A 20,479-nucleotide genomic window follows, 5' to 3' on the forward strand; every position below is an offset into this window, starting at 1 on the left:
GACAACTTGCTGAGAGTTTCAGACCAAATCTGTGGCTGGTGCAATGTCCCAGCCAGGCGTAGGGTGATGTGGTGGTGGAAAAGGGTAATTGACAGGGACAAGGATGGGAAGGGTGGTGGCAGCTGGGAGTTGTATCAGGCAGTTAGAAAGGAAGCTAGGAAGCAGGTATACTCAGCCATGAGTGAAGCAGAAAGGAAGAAGTTTGCCAATGTCTTGCAATGTGAGGAGCAGAGATTTGAAGTGTTTTGGCTTGCCAAGGAAAATTGTGATGTTGTGAGAGAGAAGTGTGTTCACATGGATGATGGCTCCCTTGCAGTTAGTGACTCTGCAAAGAAATAGGCTTGGAAGTGCCACTATGAAAGGCTCCTAAATGTAGAGAACGCGTGAGAGAAGGAGAGGCTGTCTAAAGTGGATCCAAGAGATCTGTTTGTTTTTTTTAGTTGTTCGAAGAAAAGTTCATTTCTATGTTTTCGTTTCTCATTGTGTTCGTTTTTTTTTATGTCTTGTACCCATATATGCATGTATATATATACATATATATATATGTAGGTATGTACATATATTTATATATTATATATATATATATATATATATATTTTCAGTGGCAATTTTGATTGTTATATGAATGTGTGTGTGTGTGTATATATGTGTGTGTGTGTGTGCATGTTACATCCATAACGTTAATATATTTATACATCTATATGTACAGTGATGTAAGGATGTGGACACTAACCAACTCCCCCGTTTTATGGATCCCTTATTAACATAGCAACATGAAAGGCTTACATTAAGTATATAATCCGTCTTTACTAGACTTGATCTGCTAATTATATTTTCACTCTTGTTCTAGTCCCCTAAAACATACTATATAGTGAGGGTAAATGAAGATGAGGCTGAAACTATCTGTTTATGACATCTTAATAGATTTATCATGTCCCTAACAAATATCCATAGCGTGTTATAGAGGGACCTTACAGAAGGTTGACTACACTAACAAACATCAAATGTACATGATCAGGTTGATCAAGTACCCAGTAGAAGACAGCAATGACACATCCACCCTAATTTTCATGTACATTTTCAATTTTATATTTTACTTCCACAAAGGATTCAGTGAAACTGGATATTGAGAACAATCGTAAAAGAACACCCTTACTGGAAGCCATGTATGCAGCCCACCTCGGAATAGTCCATAAACTTATTATACATGGTGCGAACATGAATGCCGTCGACAATGATGGCAATAATTGTTTGCACCTTTCCATAATAAAGAAAGGGATGTTTCATTCTGAGGTGGAACGCATTTACATTTTAGATAAGGTAAGTTTTAAAAATTGTTTGTGAATGTGTGTGTGTGGTTGGTGTTGTTTTTATATATATATAATGTATTGAGTATTAAAGGAAGTAGTGAGTACTTAGTATGAAAGATTAAGAAAATGAGAGAGACTGAAACAACGTGTTAACGATACAAGATACTTTATTCGACTGCCGTTGTTGTACAAGTTAATTGTTTTGGCGGGAAACAAAGTGAAAGTCCTTTTATCAAGGGAGACAATGGGCGACGTTGATTGTTCATGTTTGTTGTGATGATTATATAACATCTTCCCTTTTTTTTTTTTTTTAAATTTTTTTTATATCATCTGTATCTACTGGGAATAATTATTCGTCGTCCACTTTTTGTGGTTTTATTATTTTGTAGTGTTGAATTCTGTAGTTGTGCTGTTTTTGTTTTTTCATGCGTGTTTGTTGACTTTGGAAATATATTTTCATAATCTAATTCTTCTGTTATGCGAACGTGTTCGTTTGTTTTAAGAATATGTTGTCTATTTCGTTTGACTGTATTTCCTTCCTCTGTTATTACTAAGTATGAACGAGGTTGCTCTAGTTTTTTAATTATTTTGCCCCTTCTAAACCAATTGTTGTTAAACTTAATTCTAACCGTGTCGTGTGGTATTAACTCTGGGAGTTCTGTTGTAATGTTTGATTTCTTCTTTTCGTGAGGCCTGATACCAATTTTGTCGTGTAATATGTTTGGGAGATTTGTTCGCAATGTTCTATTCATTATTTGATTTGCAGGGGATGGTGCACCATTTTGTAATTTAGTCGTGCGTAATGCTAAGAGCGCTAACTGAGGTTCTTCGTCACTTTTGATTCTGAAATGAGTTCCGTATATAAACTGATGAAATTTCTTGCATGCGAAAACTATACTGAGAGCTTCGCTCTCTATCGGACAGTAGTTTTGTTCCGCTTGAGTTGTTGCACGAGATGCAAACGAAACAGGTAGCCATCTTTCGTTGTGTTTCTGCTCAAGTATCGCTCCGAGCCCATGCTTACTAGCATCTGTAGTTATTTTTATTGGTAGATCTGGATCATAAAATTGTAGCACTGGTTTTCTGGTAATCATTTCTTTTATCTTTTTTATTGCTTCGATTTGTGGTTTGTCGAATGACCATAACGTGTCACTCTGTAGAAGCTGGCGCAATGGTGCTGTGACTTCGGAGTAATTAGATAAAAATTTACATAGGTAATTTGTCATACCTAGGAATCTTTGTAATTCTTTTTACTTGTTGGCAGTGGCATGTGAATGATTGCTTGTACCTTGGTTGGATCTTGTTTTATCCCTTCGCTGGTTAATATATGCCCAAGGTACTTGATTTGTGATTCATAGAAGATACACTTTGATTTATTTAACTTTAATCCGTGCTTTCGGATTCGATCGAAAACTTGTTGTAGTCTATTTGTGTGTTCTTCTAAAGTGTTGGACCAGATTATGATGTCATCCTGTGAATTTCTTGCTCCTTCTATGCCCTCTATTATTTTTGAAATTTCTTTTTGGAAAACTTCACTGGCGCTGTGAATTCCAAGGGTAGTCGTGTGAAGCGATACCTTCCAAAAGGTGTGTTGAACGTTAAAAGATGGGAGCTTTCTTCGTCAACTGGAATTTGCCAGTATCCATTAGATGCATCGAGTTTTGAAAAATATTTAGGGTTATGCATTTGTGCAAAAATGTCCTCTGCTGTAGGGAGTTTGAAATGTTGCCTTTTTATGGCTTTGTTTAGATTCTTGGGGTCTAAACAGAGTCGGAGTTTTCCGTTGGCTTTTTCAACGATGACTAGGGAATTTACCCAGTCTGTAGGTTCACTAACAGGTTTTATGATATCTAATTCTGTCATTCTTTTTAATTCTTTGTTGAGTTTTTCTTTTATAGAAAAAGGAACCGATCTTGGTGGATGAATTACAGGAGTTATTTGTGGATCCACTGTGATATGATGTGTTATTGACAAAGTGCCGATTTCTCCGAAACAGTCTTCATATTTTTCTAATATGTCGTTTGTGTTCGACGAATTTATTTTTGAAATTCTCTGAATCAGGTTCAGATCTTTAGCTGTCTTTGCATCTATAACTGCGTGCGAGTTTGTTTTTGCAACAATGAATTTTATTTGCTTTGATAATTCTTTGTATTTAATGACTGCTGTGCATTTTCCTAGCACTTTTATAGCTGTGTTATTATAAGCTGATAATCGAGTTGAAGTTTTTTGCTGTTGTGGTTTTGGAATTATATTTCTATATTCTCTGAATGGCAGTACGGTTACGTCTGCTCCTGTATCTATTTTGAATGTTACATTCGAGTTGTTCACTTTTAGTTCGACCGTCCAAATGTCTTTTGGAGTCTTGAACTTTTCGATTTTGTGCACGCGGGAATTATTTGCAGTGATCATTTCGAGTGCATGTGTATCGTCATCTGATTCATCGTCGGTATGTATCTCTACTTTATGTACAAATTTTCTTGATTTGCACATTTTTGCATAGTGTCCTTGTTTCTTGCATTTTTCACATGTCTTGTGAAATGCTGGGCATTTATTTCTTTTGTGATTATAACCACAATAGTGACAGTTAGTGACGTAGTGTTGACTTGGCGCTTGAAACTTCGCGGGCTTTCTGTCACTTCCGCCTTGTTCGTTTTGATGTCTGGATTGCATATGGCAGGTTATTTGAGTTTTGGCGCCTTTTCTGTCGTGTTGACTATATACCCTCGAGATTTCGTTATCTCTTGTTTCGGATGTGGCATTTAGCATCCTTGATTGGAGTCGTGTTTGCTCTGCACTCTGACCTGCTTGAATTGTTTTTTGTAGGTCTAAATTTGGTTCTCTCAATAATCTTTCTCTTAATCTCATGTCTCTGATTCCACATATCAGAATATCTTTGGTGAGACTGTCTGTGAGGTTGCCGAATTCGCACTGTTGTGCCTTTTGGCACAATTCGTACTCATCGAATTTTTGATGTTCCGCTTGTCCACATGTGAAGAATTTGTGTCTTAGGAAAGTTATGTTTTTCCTGGGTTCACAATATGCATCGAATTTTTCGATTACTGTCTGAAGGTTCATTTCTTCGTCGGGTGAATCGAAATCCAGTGTGGAATGGATATCTCGGCCTTTAGAACCGATGCAAGTTAAAAACATTGAAGTTTTTACTTTGTCTGGCTTCATGTCACTTTCTGTTGCTATCAAAAAGAGATTGAATTCTTTTTTCCACTTTTTCCATGCTGCGGCTAGATTTTCCTGATTAAAGTCTAGGTCTTTTGGATGCGGTAAATTTTCCATTTCGTCTTTGAAGTATGATTTCAGCTTCTTTTTTCCTTTGGTTTCTGTATTTTGGGTTCTTTTAGTATTCTGACACCATGTTGTTTTTATATATATATAATGTATTGAGTATTAAAGGAAGTAGTGAGTACTTAGTATGAAAGATTAAGAAAATGAGAGAGACTGAAACAACGTGTTAACGATACAAGATACTTTATTCGACTGCCGTTGTTGTACAAGTTAATTGTTTTGGCGGGAAACAAAGTGAAAGTCCTTTTATCAGGGAGACAATGGGCGACGTTGATTGTTCATGTTTGTTGTGATGATTATATAACAGTTGGCATTAGAAAGGGCATCCAACCACAGAAACCATGCCAAAACTGGCAATTGGACCCTGAGCTGCTCTGCAGTTGGCCAGCCCTTGCTGAACCATTGAACCCACACCAGCATGGAAAATGGACATTAAATGATGATGAGGAGGATGAGTAGAAGTGTGAGCTTGTGTGTGTGTGTGTGTGTAAGATAAAGAGAGAGAAATAGAGAAACGGGCAGACATTGCTTGCCATGTCTATTCACTCCCATCCACCTCTCTTCCATTAGTATTAAGTAATCCAGTCAATCCAGATAACCCTAGTTATATTATGTAACTAACTATATTCCATCTCCTTTCACCCTCGAAGGCATGCTCTCTCCACTGTAAAGGAGGTAACCCATCTTGTTGGCTATATAAACACAGCCATCACAGTGTGAAGGAAAGGTGACCAATGACAAAGAGGAGACATTCCCAAATAACAATGAAACAGGGAGGAGGAGAGGTCTGTGTGACATGAAAGACGATAACCTTTATAATGCTGGTGCCATGATAAATGCATCCAGACCATTCTGTGAAGAATTCTTCCCGAAACGACTCTTTATCACACATCTTGCACACAATGTGTATCCACTGGTTTCCTGTAGACATGTCATCACAATGTTGAATGTTAGAACACTAGAGAATGGATACAATGAAGGAAGGTCCTTGGTGTGTTTTCCTGTATGTAGGTTGTGTATGTTCAACTACATATTTATCTGTCTCTCTCTCTCTCTCTTTCTTTCTGTATATATATATATATTATATATATATATATATATATATATATATATATATATAAACAAATGCATCAACATGTATCCATCGGGAGATCTGATGGTATATATTGTCTACTGTTTCAGAATTCAACCAACTCTTTGATTCCCGTATAAATAAAGGTCATTACTGATGTGTGACTCTATTTCAAACATTTGATGATCATATGTAAATTGTAGTAATGTCTACTTTGGTGAGAAGAAGCCACTCTTGCAGTCAGCTACCCACCCAACTGGAATTGTCTAACAGTTTGAGCAGTTTATTAACTATAATGTGTTGGTGTGCTGCCTCAACTGTGACACTAATTCTTACTTCCTTTACTTCACCTTCATTATCCAAAGAGGTTTCTTTATTAATTATGGAAACGTTGTTATTTTTGGATATGTCTGTGTGGTGTTGCTTTTGTTGTTGTGTCTGTTCTAAGTATTCTCAGTTCTCATGTAACTTGTTTGCTGTCATGTTGTTGTGTTATATTTATATATACAATACTCCTCCATATTTCTTGTGTGATGGCCATTTATGGATTCACCAAGCTAGTTGAATAGATAGGTTGTTGTTAGTTTGTTGTGTTCTAATATTTGTGATGTTTGTTCCATTATATTCCATATATTTGACTTGATGCTATGATTTGGTTTTAAATTGTTTTTTATTGAATATCTTGTGATATTTGTGATTGGCAAATGATTATTTACGCATTAATTACCAATAAACTTGATGTTAATCAGTAATGTTTGTTCTGTTTAATATAATGACCATATATATAAAATATGTCATAATGTTGAGAATAGACTAAAAACAAATGAAAATGGGAAATGGATTCAATTAGAGATGATGTCGGAACTTAATATTGTGCAATCAGTTTAAGCGCTGGAGATACAAACTATTTGTATACGTAGTTGAACTGTTGTGTAATTTGGGTATCTACGAAGTATATTTGTGAAATATTGTAATCATCATTTTATACTTTGTCATTTGTAGTGCTGTGCTAAGCTTGGGTTGCCGATCGAAAAGAGGCTCTCTGGTGTAGGAGTCGCTGGCTATCTAGCCCACCAGGGGGCCAACTTGTACAGGAAAAATAATAAGAATGTAGCTCCATTGGACCTCATTGGGGATGCAGATTTGAAAGAAAAATTTAAAGAATTATTCCCCCCACCACAGTAAGTATTCGTTGGCAGTGACAGTTTATTTTCTATTTTGTATATAATCATGTTTATGTTTGTTTAATTTTAATTCTACCAATACATTATACTGCCATAGTGTCTTGATCAAAGGCCACACAACAATAGTATGAAGAACAATAAACAAAATGCAGTTGTTATGTGATCCAATGAAGAGCACTGTTTTGGTTGGTAGTTGTACCTCACTGTCTACCACCACCCATCTACCTTTCTTAGTTCCCTATTTTAAAGATTTGTGACCAATAAGAAAATGTAGAACTAAACAGTGAAGTGAATGAACAGATTTTGAAGTTGTTACATAAAAACAAATGGAATTTATCTGTCTACCAACATGTTCTCTCTCTTCTCTGTTCCAATCAGTTCATTATTATGAAAGGTTTCGTAAGAAAATAAACTACACACCCAAACAGCGTGTGTATATATATCATCAACATCATTATCATCATTGCTTAACGTCCATTTCCATCCTGGCATGAATTGGATGGTTTGAAAGGGAGCCCGCCAGAAGTCTACACCAAACTTCTGTCTGTTTTGGCATGCCCAGCAGAGTGGACTGAGTAACACCAGCGCAGGCAAGGCCAGTTTTGGAATGGTTTTTACAGCTGGATGTCCTTCCAAATGCCAGCCATTTTACAGTGTGGACTGGATGCTTTTTATGTGGCACCAGCACTGGCAGGGTCACCAAGTGTGTGTATATATATATATATATATATATATATATATATATATATATATATATATATATATATATATATATATACACACACACACACACACACATATTTCTGTTAATATTGCTAGAACACTGACACACATCTTCACAGAATAAAATTGCCAGGAAACATAAATCGTTCTGGTAACACCTATACCATTCTTAGTCTTTTAGGCTTCTTGGTCACATTAGACTCCTGTATTTCATAAGTTTTAGCTGTTACTTTGCCATATATTTGTTAGCTGCTGATGAACAAGACACATTATTCTCTGTGAGAATATGCATAACTTTCTTTGTCTGTTGAAATTCAGATATTGTCTTTAGATGTTGATTTCTGAACTGTATAAATATAGCTCTGTTTTATCCGATAGACAAGCATTGGTTGGACTTATTTATTAGCAAATAATCTTTTATGCAAATATTGTAATAACATAATGCATACAGAGCTGAGGTGTACTACAACTTACTGGGAAAGGGTAAAAGAGGGGATGGAAAGCAGTGCTTAGTCAAGTAAAGAAATACCGTTATGAAAGCTAGGAGTACATGCACGATACATAGAATAAAACACAAAAAACAGAAAGGCTAACAGTAAAAGAGGCATAAAAAGGTACATCAGGAGTGTAGTGGTCTATGTAGCTAAATAGTTGAATGATCTCCCTTGCAAGAAAGCATATAGAGTAACCTCCCTTTACAAAGTTTCTAGCAGCATCTGTGTCATCAGATGTGATTCTTAATTATTCAAGTATCTTAGCATTTCTCTTGGTAGTTTCTAGAATATCTAGCATTCCATTCATAAAAACAGCTTGCTAACCTGCTCTTTGCTTCTTAGTCGATTAGACTTAGAGCCATTCACGTCATTGCTATGTCCGTCTGTTTCTCTACGCCACATGGCTGAAAACCACCACTTGGCTATTATTTCTATATTTCCTATCTCTGAACTTTCTTGTATAGATTATTTCATTCAACTAGATGCTACATATTAATTCTGTGTATCGTCATCGACCAGTAAATAAAATATATTTTTCCGTAGTAAATATATAGGTCTTGAATTTATTCTTCATCTCTTTATGAACTCTTGTAAATAACATACACGCAGCCACATCAACACCTTGTACTGGCTATATATCCTCGGTAAGAAAAGAATATTTTGAAGGATGCCGTATCCTGACAGCTAACAGCTGACTCAGGTGGTTTGTTGTGTGTTTAAATAATTCTGAGTGAGATAAAGTATTTCACACTGTTTTTTATTTTAATTTTATAGGAATGTCTGCTGCTGGCTGAGATTTTCAATTCAAAAATGTTGCCAAAGTTGTTGTTGGCAAGATTATGTATAAACCTAAGGGATTATACCAGATTAGCTGCTAGACTTCAAAACTTTAGTGTGCTAATACCCAGAGAAACAATACATTCAGTATATGGTGACTAACAGAGAGTATTTGCCTGGTTTGGAGATCAGATTGAAGCAAAGGTATATAGCATCTAATAAGATGTCAATACCCAGAGAAGCAATATATTCAAGATATGGTAACTAAGAGAGAGCATTTGCCTTGTTGTTCTTCTCTGAATAGATATTCTGGACAGGATGGGGATTCCAGATTGGAAATGTAAACTGTAAGTGTAGACGTATGATAGCCAGGCATAATTTTAAACTGATAACTTGACAAATTGACGGGCAGAGGTTTTACTGAGCAATACTTTGATATTTCTGATGATTTTTAGAAATGTGGTTCATGCATTACACATCATTGTTGACATTAATGTCACGGTCAAGTTCACCTGCAGACTTTTGAAGTTTGCTGTTCTGGAGAGAGTTGGTAAATTTTGGAATTTTCATTCCAAAGTGTATAGTGGTGCACCATTCTATGGCCAGCTTGAGTTTGCAATCAGCAGTGCATTGCTGCATTGTATCCAGGTCAGATTGAAGAAAGGATCTATAGCAGATAGTTGGCATGTATTTAGCTGATACATAGAAGGAGCAAGAGAAAACCAAGAGTAGTTCCTTGTAGGTCTTCTGTGTTGGGTGCAGAATGTTAGCTTAGTGTTGTGACTCTGTCTTTTCAACTGAGAATGTAAGTATTTTAAGCAGTTATATAATTTAGTCCTCGCACCCATTCCAGACAGTTGTGCCGTAATTGATCACTGTGGCATGGAATTAAAGACTTTGGTGAAGTTGATAGAGATAATATCCACCCATGAACCACCATCTGTGAAGAAATTCAATGCAGCAACAGTTAGGGATAAATCGAAATGGTTGGAGTTTGAATAAGCTTATGAGGGTTCCAGATGTTCCAAAATGTCTTCCTGTAGATCCATTAATTCTGTGAGACTGACTGGATGGTAATCAACAGGGGATGTCTGGTCACTCCCTTTTTGAACGGGGGAGAATACTGGCAACTTTCCATTAAACTGGGCTAAGTTGAATTAGAAGAGGACAAAAAGCTGGTGCAGTAGAAAAAGGGTGCACCCTTTGAGAAGCAGATGAATAACACCACCAAGACAAGAGGAAGCATAATTGCACATATGCTTCAATTAGCATTGCGATATTGCAGAATTCAACAGGTTTTATGGAATTTGATCTCAGTAGCAGTGAAAACGGTACATTTGTCACTCCTTTAATATGGCAGGGTACCATGTTGCTCCTTCTTCTTTAATCACGTCCAGCATCTCATCGATATTTCCTGGCAGTCTCTCACATATTCAGGCTTCTAAAATGTTTCTATGGCACCGACACTTATTCATGAATTAAGGATGGATGTGCTGAAGGTTAGTCTTGACATCTCCAGAATTGTAAAGTCGAAGCCAGTCAGAGAACTATACCTCAGTACAGTCGGAGTTCCAGGAAAACAAAGCAGTTTGGAAGTTATGGTGGCTTTTCTTTCTATCCATTAGAAATATTTTTGCAAGATTGGTGTATGATCAGAGTCACCTAAGGGTTCATCACTATTGAGGCTGATAATTTCAGGAGCAGTGGTAAATAGCAGATCGAAAGTGTTGTTAACTCTTATGGGAGAGAGACTGCTTGGGATTAGTTTGAATCTAACATTAAATGAAGGAAATCTGTTGTGGCCAGTGGAAGATTTCCTAATCAATATTGGGTAATTGAAATCACAAGTATGAGAACATAGGTAACCATTTTCATAGATGCAGCTCTAAAAAGTTTTGTGGATGGTAAATGTTGATGTGCTTTTATGTCGCAGAAAAATTCCTCTTGTGACTGGTTTAAATCTTCACAAGCAATTTCTGAAAAGCTTGAGCAAGCATAGACCATCGCACCACCTCCAAGGTAATGAAAGAGGTCTTTGTGAAAGAAAATGTAGCCAGCCATGCTAAAAACACCATTGCACAGTAAAGAATGTGTCCAGGTTTAACAAATGAGATTGGAATCAGTACTTTTAACTTAGGAATCAAAAATAGTGAACTTTATTGCATAAACTGTGGGTATTTTTAAACAATAATTTGTATCTCGATTTAAATCTGTCATGGTTCATGGAAGAGGATATCCTCAGACCAGTTTGCATCCCTTTTTCATCTGGTATTGAGTCATGATTTAAGGGATCTACAATATGTAACTTCAGGTGTGTATCAGGTGGTGAATGACGAAGAGCTCAATTTATCACACCTGTCCTTATAAGAAGCTAAACAGTATGCACATAGCTCAGTAGAAGGTAAATCTAACTCGTTTGGGTTTTGATCCAATCAACTGAGGCAAATAAAATTGTTTTGGAGGAACACATCTGAAGTTGATAAGATGTAGATCAATGAACATGGACTCACCTATAACAAGGGGCAGGTTTGTATGCAGGGCAAACCTAGACTGAAGTGTTTTGCTAAAGAACTTTACACATCGCCTTGTTCAGGAATTGAAGCCGCAATTTTACTGTGTGAGTCCAAAAGCCTAACAACTTAGCCATGCACCTCACTCTGGTCAGTCTGGTGTTTCATAATATTCTGTACTGTAAACATAAAACAAACATGTAATATTTGTTAGAAATGAATGTTATAGGTGGGATGTGTTTTATGTTTTTTCCACAGATGTATGCTTTGTGAAGTGAATAAAGCCAGCATGGAGTTACAACCCTGTGCACATACTGTTTTATGTGAAGATTGTAGCAAAATTCAACTTAAAACATGTATAGAAAGCAAAAGAAGGAGAGTTGGTAAGAATATGATTTGATGATCTGTCTGTTTGTCACATGACATTATGGAATGGAATAATGTTGTATCAACCCAGATCTGTCATAATCTGACAGACGTATGATAAAAAATGTCCCAGGTGTCTTTTCTCTTTGATAGTATATCCATGACTACACCCACTGAATATTGTCTTTATCCAAGTAGGAAACCTGTCCCACATCAAAAGAGTACTGTCTGCAACATAAGACTAATACGTTTTACTGAAATATAAATGAAATATCAATAAATCTCCAAGGTCCCATCAGTAAACATCAACTTTTTATATTCAGTTGTCAGCTTTTATATGAGGTTAATGATTTATAAGTACCTTGGGAAACTGATAATTAAGGACAACAGTACTTCCTACAACATCACAGTCAGCTTTGTAATGTAAGAATTTCAATGACAAAATCTCAACTGAGAGTTTAAGGATCTGACTCTTAGCGAGTCTTATATATTCTTGAGAATGAATTCTAGTGTCCCATTTCAGATATAACTCCTTTGCAATAATGTGTAGATAAACAGTTTTAAGTTAAGGAGGTTTTATACAAATGTAATGTTTCAGGATACCTGTTATCACTTTCTGCTCCACCTGTGTAGAACTAATCATTGCTCACCTGGAAAAAGAAAAAGCTGCTTATTAAGGAGGATGAATGACATTGAAATATCTTCAGATCTTTCCTGAATCAGGTGGTATTCTGGTGAAGTGTGATGTGGGCAGTTAAAATTAAAGATTACCAACAGTAACATATAAAAATGAGGGCTGGGGTATGTTTATCCTTCCTGAAGCAATGTGTCATGCCTTTGTGGCCAGATCTTTGAAGACCAGATTGGTTGACACTGGAATTTAGCAGAAAATGAGAAGAATATTGGTTAGTGAAGGTTCGAGATGAGAGGACAATGGCATGTCATATGACCAGCACAGACATAACAAAGGAAAGACAAAATTAAGAGAAAAAGAGTGTTATGAAGGGATAACTAAGTGAGAGAATTTCAGAATCCTTAGATTAGTATATAGGATGTCTTAAGAGAAAGATGAGATTTAGAAAGGTTTGCCTATTTTGTTGTGGTTCTAAATATTGAACTATTATATAGTAACAGCTTAGAAAGTGTTGACTGAAAGCATAGTGGTCACCAATTGACTATTGATGATATGAATGCCTTACAAAAATGGAATATAGATTATTAAAAGAGACAAAGAAATTTTACTATGAAGTATAAAACTTTGAAATGCTTATTTCAGTGTGTCCAAAGTGTAAAGAAAAAGCAGTCAAGACGGTTGTAGAATCTGTTGGTGAGTATAAAATATCTGTAATTGATTTCTATAAATTTTACCTTCACCTGAGATATATTATTTGTGTGAATGACTGAGAACAGGTTCCATTCTTAATTTCCAATTCTTATTTCAGAATGTCCAAAGTGTAAAGAAAAAGTAGAATCTTTTGGTGAGTATAAAATAACTGTAATTGATTTCTATAAATTTTACCTTCACCTGAAATATATTATTTGTGTGAATGTCTGAGTACAGGTTCCATTCTTAATTTCCAATTCTTATTTCAGTGTGTCCAAAGTCTGAAGAAAAAGGAGTCCAGACGGTTGCAGAATCTGTTGGTGAGTATAGAATAACTGTAATTGATTTCTATAAATTTTACCTTCACCTGAGATATATTATTTGTGTGAATGACTGAGAACATGTTCCATTCTTAATTTCCAATTCTTATTTCAGTGTGTCCAAAGTCTGAAGAAAAAGCAGTCAAGACGGTTGCAGAATCTGTTGGTGAGTATAAAATAACTGTAATTGATTTCTATAAATTTTACCTTCACCTGAGATATATTATTTGTGTGAATGACTGAGAACAGGTTCCATTGTTACATTTCTTTCGAATGGTTAGCGATAAAAGTAATTCTATTCGTTACCTACAAATGCAAGAATATCCAATAAAGGGGTTTTATAGAAATATGGAAACATGAGACACAGGAAAAATGTCTTTCACGATGAGGCCAAAATACAAAAGATAAAATATAAACCCTGAAGCTGTTCTCTCCCCATAATGAGATACATTCACTTTTCTTTCATCTCATTGTTGTCTCTCTCTCCTTCCCTGTTTCTTCCTTCATCTCTCTCTCTCTCTCTCTATGCATCTACATGTAGCAGCCTCTGTACTTTCCAGTCGTGTAACAACATGAATTGTATTTAAAATATTGATATTACAGAAATTTAATAAAATGTCCAGCAGTGTTGGCCCTGTTGCTAAAATGGTTAAATTAGAAAAAAAAAACAAACAATAGAGTTAATATTGTCTTTTGAATGAAGGAAGAAAAACATTTTGTTGTTTAATGGTAAACAGGTGAGTTAATGACAGTGTTTGTTTGTTGTACATTTTCAATAAGTTTACTGATTATTGTTGTTGATGTTCTTGTTGAACAAGATGGTTAAGTTGAAAGCTTACAAGTGTGATCACCCTGTCTTTTTTTTCACTGTTAGTAAATCTATCATTACATCCATTAAACGATGTCTTTGTCCAAGTAAGAAGCTTTGGTCTGCTGCTGAGACAATTGCTCTCTCTCTCTCTCTCTCTCTCCTTAAGATGGACACTGGTTGCAAGATACAATACAATCGATGTTATTGTCCTCATCATTTACAGTCTGCTCTCCTTGCTTCCATGTAATGGATGGGTAATCACTGTCCAAGTCAGTTCTTATTCAGAGTTACTGTCCCCCTTGACTGCTTGAGAAACACATCTCCCTTAAACATTCCACCTTTTCTATGGTGGGATGCCCCCCCCCAACACCAACCACTTCATAAAGAGTCCTGAGTACATTTTAATGTGGCACAAGCACTAGAAAGATTTTCATGTGTCCAACATTGAAACTGGAATAGCTGTAGGTTGCACACTATCAGTCACTTAGTTTGTGCTTGTTATGGGGATCGGCAGATTTATGAGAAGAAATTACTCAGGCGAAATCATCTAAGAAAACATTCATGGATGACATAAAAATGCTAACAAGAGATCCAAAGTATATGCAATCAGTCCAAGATAGATTGGATGGACTAATTAATTGCTCAAGAATGCTGTTTGAAACAAATAATGAATGCATTCTGACATTTGTGAAAGGTCAACAGAAGCAAGTGAAGTTCAAAATAGCAGGAGAAATGATGCGAAAGGTTAAAGAGTAACTTGTAAAACGTTTTGGACTGTGGTAGATGATCTCATTGTCCGATAAGAGTAGAGGCATTGATGTCATTGCAGAAACCGAGGATGGGCAATAAGCATTTGCCAAGTCAAAACTTCTGGGCAAAAACAAGATTTGGTGCTTGAAGTTTGATCTATATCACCATCTTGATAATATATTCTTAAATATCACTTCTTTTGTACCATTTCAGATATTTTTCCTTTGCGATAATCTGTGTATGAACATTTGCATGTTGTTAAAGATGTTTTGTGCAAGTATACAGTGTTTTAGGATACTTGCTATCACTTTCTGTTTCACCTGTGTAGAACTAATCATTGCTCATCAGGAAAGAAAAGCATTTCATTAAGGAGTCCTTAAATATTTCCTGAATCAGATGAAATTCTGGTGAACTGTGAGTTGCATTGTTTAAAATTAAAGATTAAAAGCAGCAACGTTTGACAAAGATAACAGGTGTGACATGAGTTTGTGTCAAGGTCATTGATGACCAGCTTGGTTGACATCAGAATTAAGCAAAAGAAGAGGGGAATGTTGATTAGTGAAGTCCAGTGGTGAGGGGACAATGCCATGTCATAGGTTTAGAATGGATACAAGAGATACATGTGATCATTAAATAAGATGATTGCAACGTTGTTAGATTAAGTAGGATGTCTTAATAGAAAAAGGAGGCTTAGGAAGGTCAGTCTATTTTATTATGGGCCTAAATATTGAGCCATTATATAGGACCACAGTAGAAAGTATAAAACTATCAACCAAACCTATAGTGGTCAGCAGTTGTCCATTGATGATAGGAATGTCTTACAATAATAAAATATAAACCATTAACAGAGATCAGGAAATTGTGCTATGAAGTGTAAAATTTGGAAATATTTATTTCAGATTCTGTAATGGTAGAGGAGATTCATCTTCATAGGGTGTCCCAAAAGTTGGCAGGTAAATGGATGGAACTTGGTGAGTATAAAACACCGAATTTCTATAAATTTTGCTTTCAGCTAAACTTTTGTTTGTTTGAATGACTGAGAACCGATTCCATTCCTAATTTCCAATTGAAAGTTTAGCTATAAAGTAAAGCTATCACTGAAATTTCATAAAATATCTATGGACGTCAGCACGGTTGTAAAATGTATAAATTAGAAGGTCCAGTAGAGTTAATATTATCGTTTGTAAAAGGGGACTCAAAAATATTGTTGTTTAAGAGTAAACAGGTGAATTAATGACAATGTTTTTGCTTGTTTACACTTTTAGTAAGTTTACTAGTAGAGTGTTGTTGTTGATGTTTATTTTGGCAGATATCTGCCTTAATCTGGCAGAATTAAGGGGAAAGGGTTCCAGATGTGCCATCGCTCTTTCTCTTGGGTGAAGAGGACCACATTATCAAATGTAACCTTTTTAAAATGAGAGTGTGCATTGTGTGGGACATGTTGTCATCTCTCCCCTGGCCAGTCTGTTTTTCTATATTTATTGTAATTCTTTAGTCCCAGGTCAACATATATTTCCTGTCTCTATAGAAGACAGGCCCCATTGTTGATTGTGTTCATGGCTGGATTGAACTCAGCATTGTAAGTTAATGAAACACTCATTTATATTAGAAAAAAAAGAATCTCAACAGAAAATTCAAACTCAACTTGATCTTGTTTCTCAATTGAAATCATTTCACTCTCCTTTACATTACAAATGTCACGTGGAAAGGCATGAACATCACAATATCCCATTTCCCTTTCTCCGACAGTTTAACACAACATAAAATATCATTTATACAATGCTCCTATTATTTACAGCAATGTCTTCTACCTCCCTATGGTACCTATATACATCTAGATAGAATGAAGCATAGAGAAATGTCTTTACCAGGTACATTGAGCGGTGCTGGGGATTAGATTTGAACCTTTGATCCCTGACTCAAGGGATCATGACAATATCCCCTGAGTCAGCTGATAGAAACCATCATCTTCATCATCATTTGACGTCTGTTTTCCATGCTGGCATGGGTTGGACTGTTTGACTGAGGTCTGGAGAGCCAGTGGCTGCACCAGGCTCCAATCTGATCTGGCAGAGTTTCTACAGCTGGATGCCCTTCCTAATGCCAGCCACTCCGAGAGTGTAGTGGCTGCTTTTTATGTGTCACCAGTACAGGAGCCAGTCAGGTGGACCTAGCATCAGTCATGTTCGGATGGCCTTTTTACGTGCCACCAACACAAGGAGTCAGTCAGATGACACTGGCATCGACTACATTTGGATGATGCCTTTTATGTGCCACCAGAACGGGGGCTAGTCATGGGGCACTGGCCACAGCTGCAATTTTGGTTTTACTTGACTCAACAGGTCTTCTCAAGCATATCATGTCACCCGATGCATTAAGGATACTCTTAAATGGGCCGGACATGCAACACTGGCATCGGCCATGGCTGCGATCTCACTTTAGTTGCTGGGTCTTCTCAATCACAGCATATTTCCAAAGGTCTCGGTCTCCTGCCATTGCCTCTGTGAGGCCCAATGTTCAAAGGCCATGCTTCACCATCTCATTCCATGTCTTCCTGGGTCTACCTCTTCCACAGCTTCGTTCTACAGTTAGGGAGTGGCACTTCCTCACACAGATGTCCTAATCCATACATAACACGTGACCATACCAGCACAGTCGTCTCTCTTGCACACCACATTTGATGCTTCTTATGTCCAACTTTCCTCTCAGGGTGTTTACACTGTGTCGTGTATGCACACAGACATTCCACATCCAGCGGATCATACTACCTTCATTTCTGTCAAGTCTATGCATGTCCTCAGCAGTCATGGCCCATGTTTCACTACCATGTAGCATGGCAGTTCACACTCAGAAATGATTTATCTAAATTAAGAAAGGACATCATCTACAACATTGCCAGCTTGCTATACCTCTGGGTGTCATACAAAATATACCAGTCATATACTGGGATAAAATGAATCCACTAACACCAGGTCCATTATCATCATCACCTTACATCCATTTTTCTAAGTTTGTAATGGTCAGACGACTTCTCCCAGAGTTGTTGTGGTCCTTTGTCCAGTTTGATCGCTTGTTTCTTTCCACTTGAATTCCAGGCACTTCTTTACCCAGATTTCATCTGCCATGTCCCTTCTATATCTATACCATTATCTTTTTTCTTGTACACTATCACAGATTCTTCTGAGATCCAGTTATTTGGCTCCAAGATTTCAACACATTAACATTACACTTCTAGAGATGTCTGCTCACCTCATTTCCTGGCAGTTTCCATTGTATCTTTCACATTCTATGTAACATTGCATGAGGTGTATTTGTAAAGTGCAATCTCTCCCTCATATGGAGACAGAATCCCTTAGTTGCCAGTAGACATAACAACTCCCTGTACATTTTTCATCTCATTTTCCTTCTAACTACTGTGCTTTCAGAATAGTTTCCTCTACTTCTAATTCTGTCCTTTAGGTAACAGAAACTATCAACTATGTCTTTCATACTTGTTCCTATGAACTATTCCTGTACACATACAAAGTCCTTCCTCAGCCCTAACCTTAACCTGCCCTCCCTGTAAACTTGCTTGTTTGTGAATGCAGTGATTCTATCAGGACCCGAGTGTTGTAGGTGTATGGTGTAGATGTTGGTAAAACTCTTCTCATTGCTTTATTTACTCTAGGGCCTCTCCTGTATTAGATTCTTTGAAATTGTGGCCTTGATCCAGTGAAAGAAGTTCTTGTTATAAGTCATGAATCCAAAAACCTTAAGCCAGTGCCCTCTATAATATGTGATATTTACCTAACAGTATTATATTTTTACTTTGGGGTGGTTGAAATCATTCAGGTACACAATCCCCACTTTTGAGATATTTCTGAATGTTGATAATTTTTAAATATTTATTAATCATAGGTGGAAAGACATCGCAAATGACTATTTCAGGCATTGATCACAGGACGTTATCAAACGACTGAGATTGTATTCCTCCAAAGAGTCTCTGGAGTAACGTTACTCAACAAGGTGTGCAGGCTGGAGATTTGGGGTCTCTCCAGGTCAAGTGACTGCTTCTCTGCATTGAGAATTCACAGCTCCAGTAATCCTGGCATGTGATTAAAATATCACAGGAAAGAACCACAAGAGGGATGAAGGAGGTGCCTGAAGACTCTTCCCCTACAATTCTCCTATGAATAGAGGGCAGAGAAAATGGACGGATGGATGAAATTATCTGTTGGTGGTCTTTGTCAATTCTTTAGGCTCTCATACACTGCTACCCACACAAACACTTCTCCTGCCAGTTGTTCACCAGACATTTTCTCATGTGTAATTTTCAATTCTTTAAAATATTCTTCTCCTTCTCCAGCCTTTATTTCAAATTGTTTGATATTTTTGTCAACATCTTTAGAAATAGATAACAATGTCTTCTAATTTCCCTGTTTCTTAAGTATTTCTCATTCTTCTATTCACATAATTTCTTTGTCCTAATTAATACAGGTTTTATATTATCGTTAATGCTGTTGCAATTATTTCTTATTTCTTTTGCAGGAAGGGAATTAGGAATTCGACAAAATGACCTGGAAATCATCAGGCATGACTATCCTCAAAGCGTTAGGGAACAAGGCTTCCAGATGCTGTTCAAATGGCATCAAAGTACTGATCCAGAGAAACGTACACTTCGAATATTAAAAGCAGCTCTTAAGGAAACTGAATGTTATGATGCACTCAAATGTTTATCATCAGAATTCAATTGAATTTCTTTGTAAATTGTTGCTGTTGCTTAGTCGCAAGTCTGTCTTTACCACAGACCTATTATCAAATGCCTTCCATCCAGGACCATCCTGTCTTTTTCATAAGTATAGAGAACGTAGAACCACATTGTTTAATGTGTCCTTCTTTAAGGTGATAAGTTATGAATGGAGTAGGATTTGGGGATCTTTACCTTTCGACCGGCAGATTTAGAAAATAATTTCTTGTAACTAAACACTTTCAAACTTCGTATTCTGGTAGAATGTGTTGTATAAAACATCTTTTACTCTTAGCGTTTTGAGAAAAGTTTATATTTACAAAGTTATTTCATGTTAAATTTGTCGTATTTCGGTAATTTCAACCAATCAATGGCGTGTATTCATCTGAATAAAATTACTGCCGTTGTTTGTCAACAACTTCTGGCAGTGTATATTTCGTTTGTCACTGTTATTTATGACATATTTCATCTCAGTTATGTTTGTATAAAAAACGAGTCTATCTGAAACATGTTTACTTCATGGCACCACCATAATTGTTCGTGCATTTCTACTGGTTTTAGTTATGTTTTTTCCTGTTTTTCAGCTTTTTTAACCCTAACCCTAACACCTTAGCCCTAACACTAAAACCCTAACCCTAACCCTAAAACCTTAGCCCTGACACTAAAACCCTTGCCCTAACACTAAAACCTTAACTCTAACCCTAAAACCCTAACCCTAACCCTAAAACCTTAGCCCTGACACTAAAACCCTAGCCCTAACACTAAAACCTTAACTCTAACCCTAAAACCCTAACCCTAACACCTTAAAGCTA

General features: G+C 36.6%; 1 protein-coding gene across 7 annotated transcripts in view; it reads left to right on the forward strand.

Moving 5' to 3' along the window:
- Positions 1–20,006, forward strand: part of LOC115225502 (E3 ubiquitin-protein ligase MIB2-like) — a 233,569-nt gene extending 213,563 nt beyond the window's left edge. For 3 of the 7 annotated variants that reach the window (XM_029796006.2, XM_036514386.1, XM_036514391.1), the window contains exons 2-10: positions 1,108–1,320; positions 6,685–6,863; positions 11,629–11,753; positions 13,013–13,063; positions 13,179–13,214; positions 13,330–13,380; positions 13,496–13,546; positions 15,841–15,912; positions 19,469–20,006. In XM_029796006.2, coding sequence (XP_029651866.1) covers positions 1,108–1,320; positions 6,685–6,863; positions 11,629–11,753; positions 13,013–13,063; positions 13,179–13,214; positions 13,330–13,380; positions 13,496–13,546; positions 15,841–15,912; positions 19,469–19,674 — 984 coding nt within the window. In that variant the 3' untranslated portion in view covers positions 19,675–20,006. The remainder of the gene's footprint in view (positions 1–1,107; positions 1,321–6,684; positions 6,864–11,628; positions 11,754–13,012; positions 13,064–13,178; positions 13,215–13,329; positions 13,381–13,495; positions 13,547–15,840; positions 15,913–19,468) is intronic. The other 4 variants (XM_036514380.1, XM_036514379.1, XM_036514394.1 and 1 more) reach the window with 3 other exon arrangements.
- The last annotated feature ends 473 nt before the right edge of the window (positions 20,007–20,479 follow it).

This window comes from Octopus sinensis, linkage group LG27, assembly GCF_006345805.1.
Source record: "Octopus sinensis linkage group LG27, ASM634580v1, whole genome shotgun sequence".
Lineage (NCBI taxonomy): Eukaryota > Metazoa > Mollusca > Cephalopoda > Octopoda > Octopodidae > Octopus > Octopus sinensis.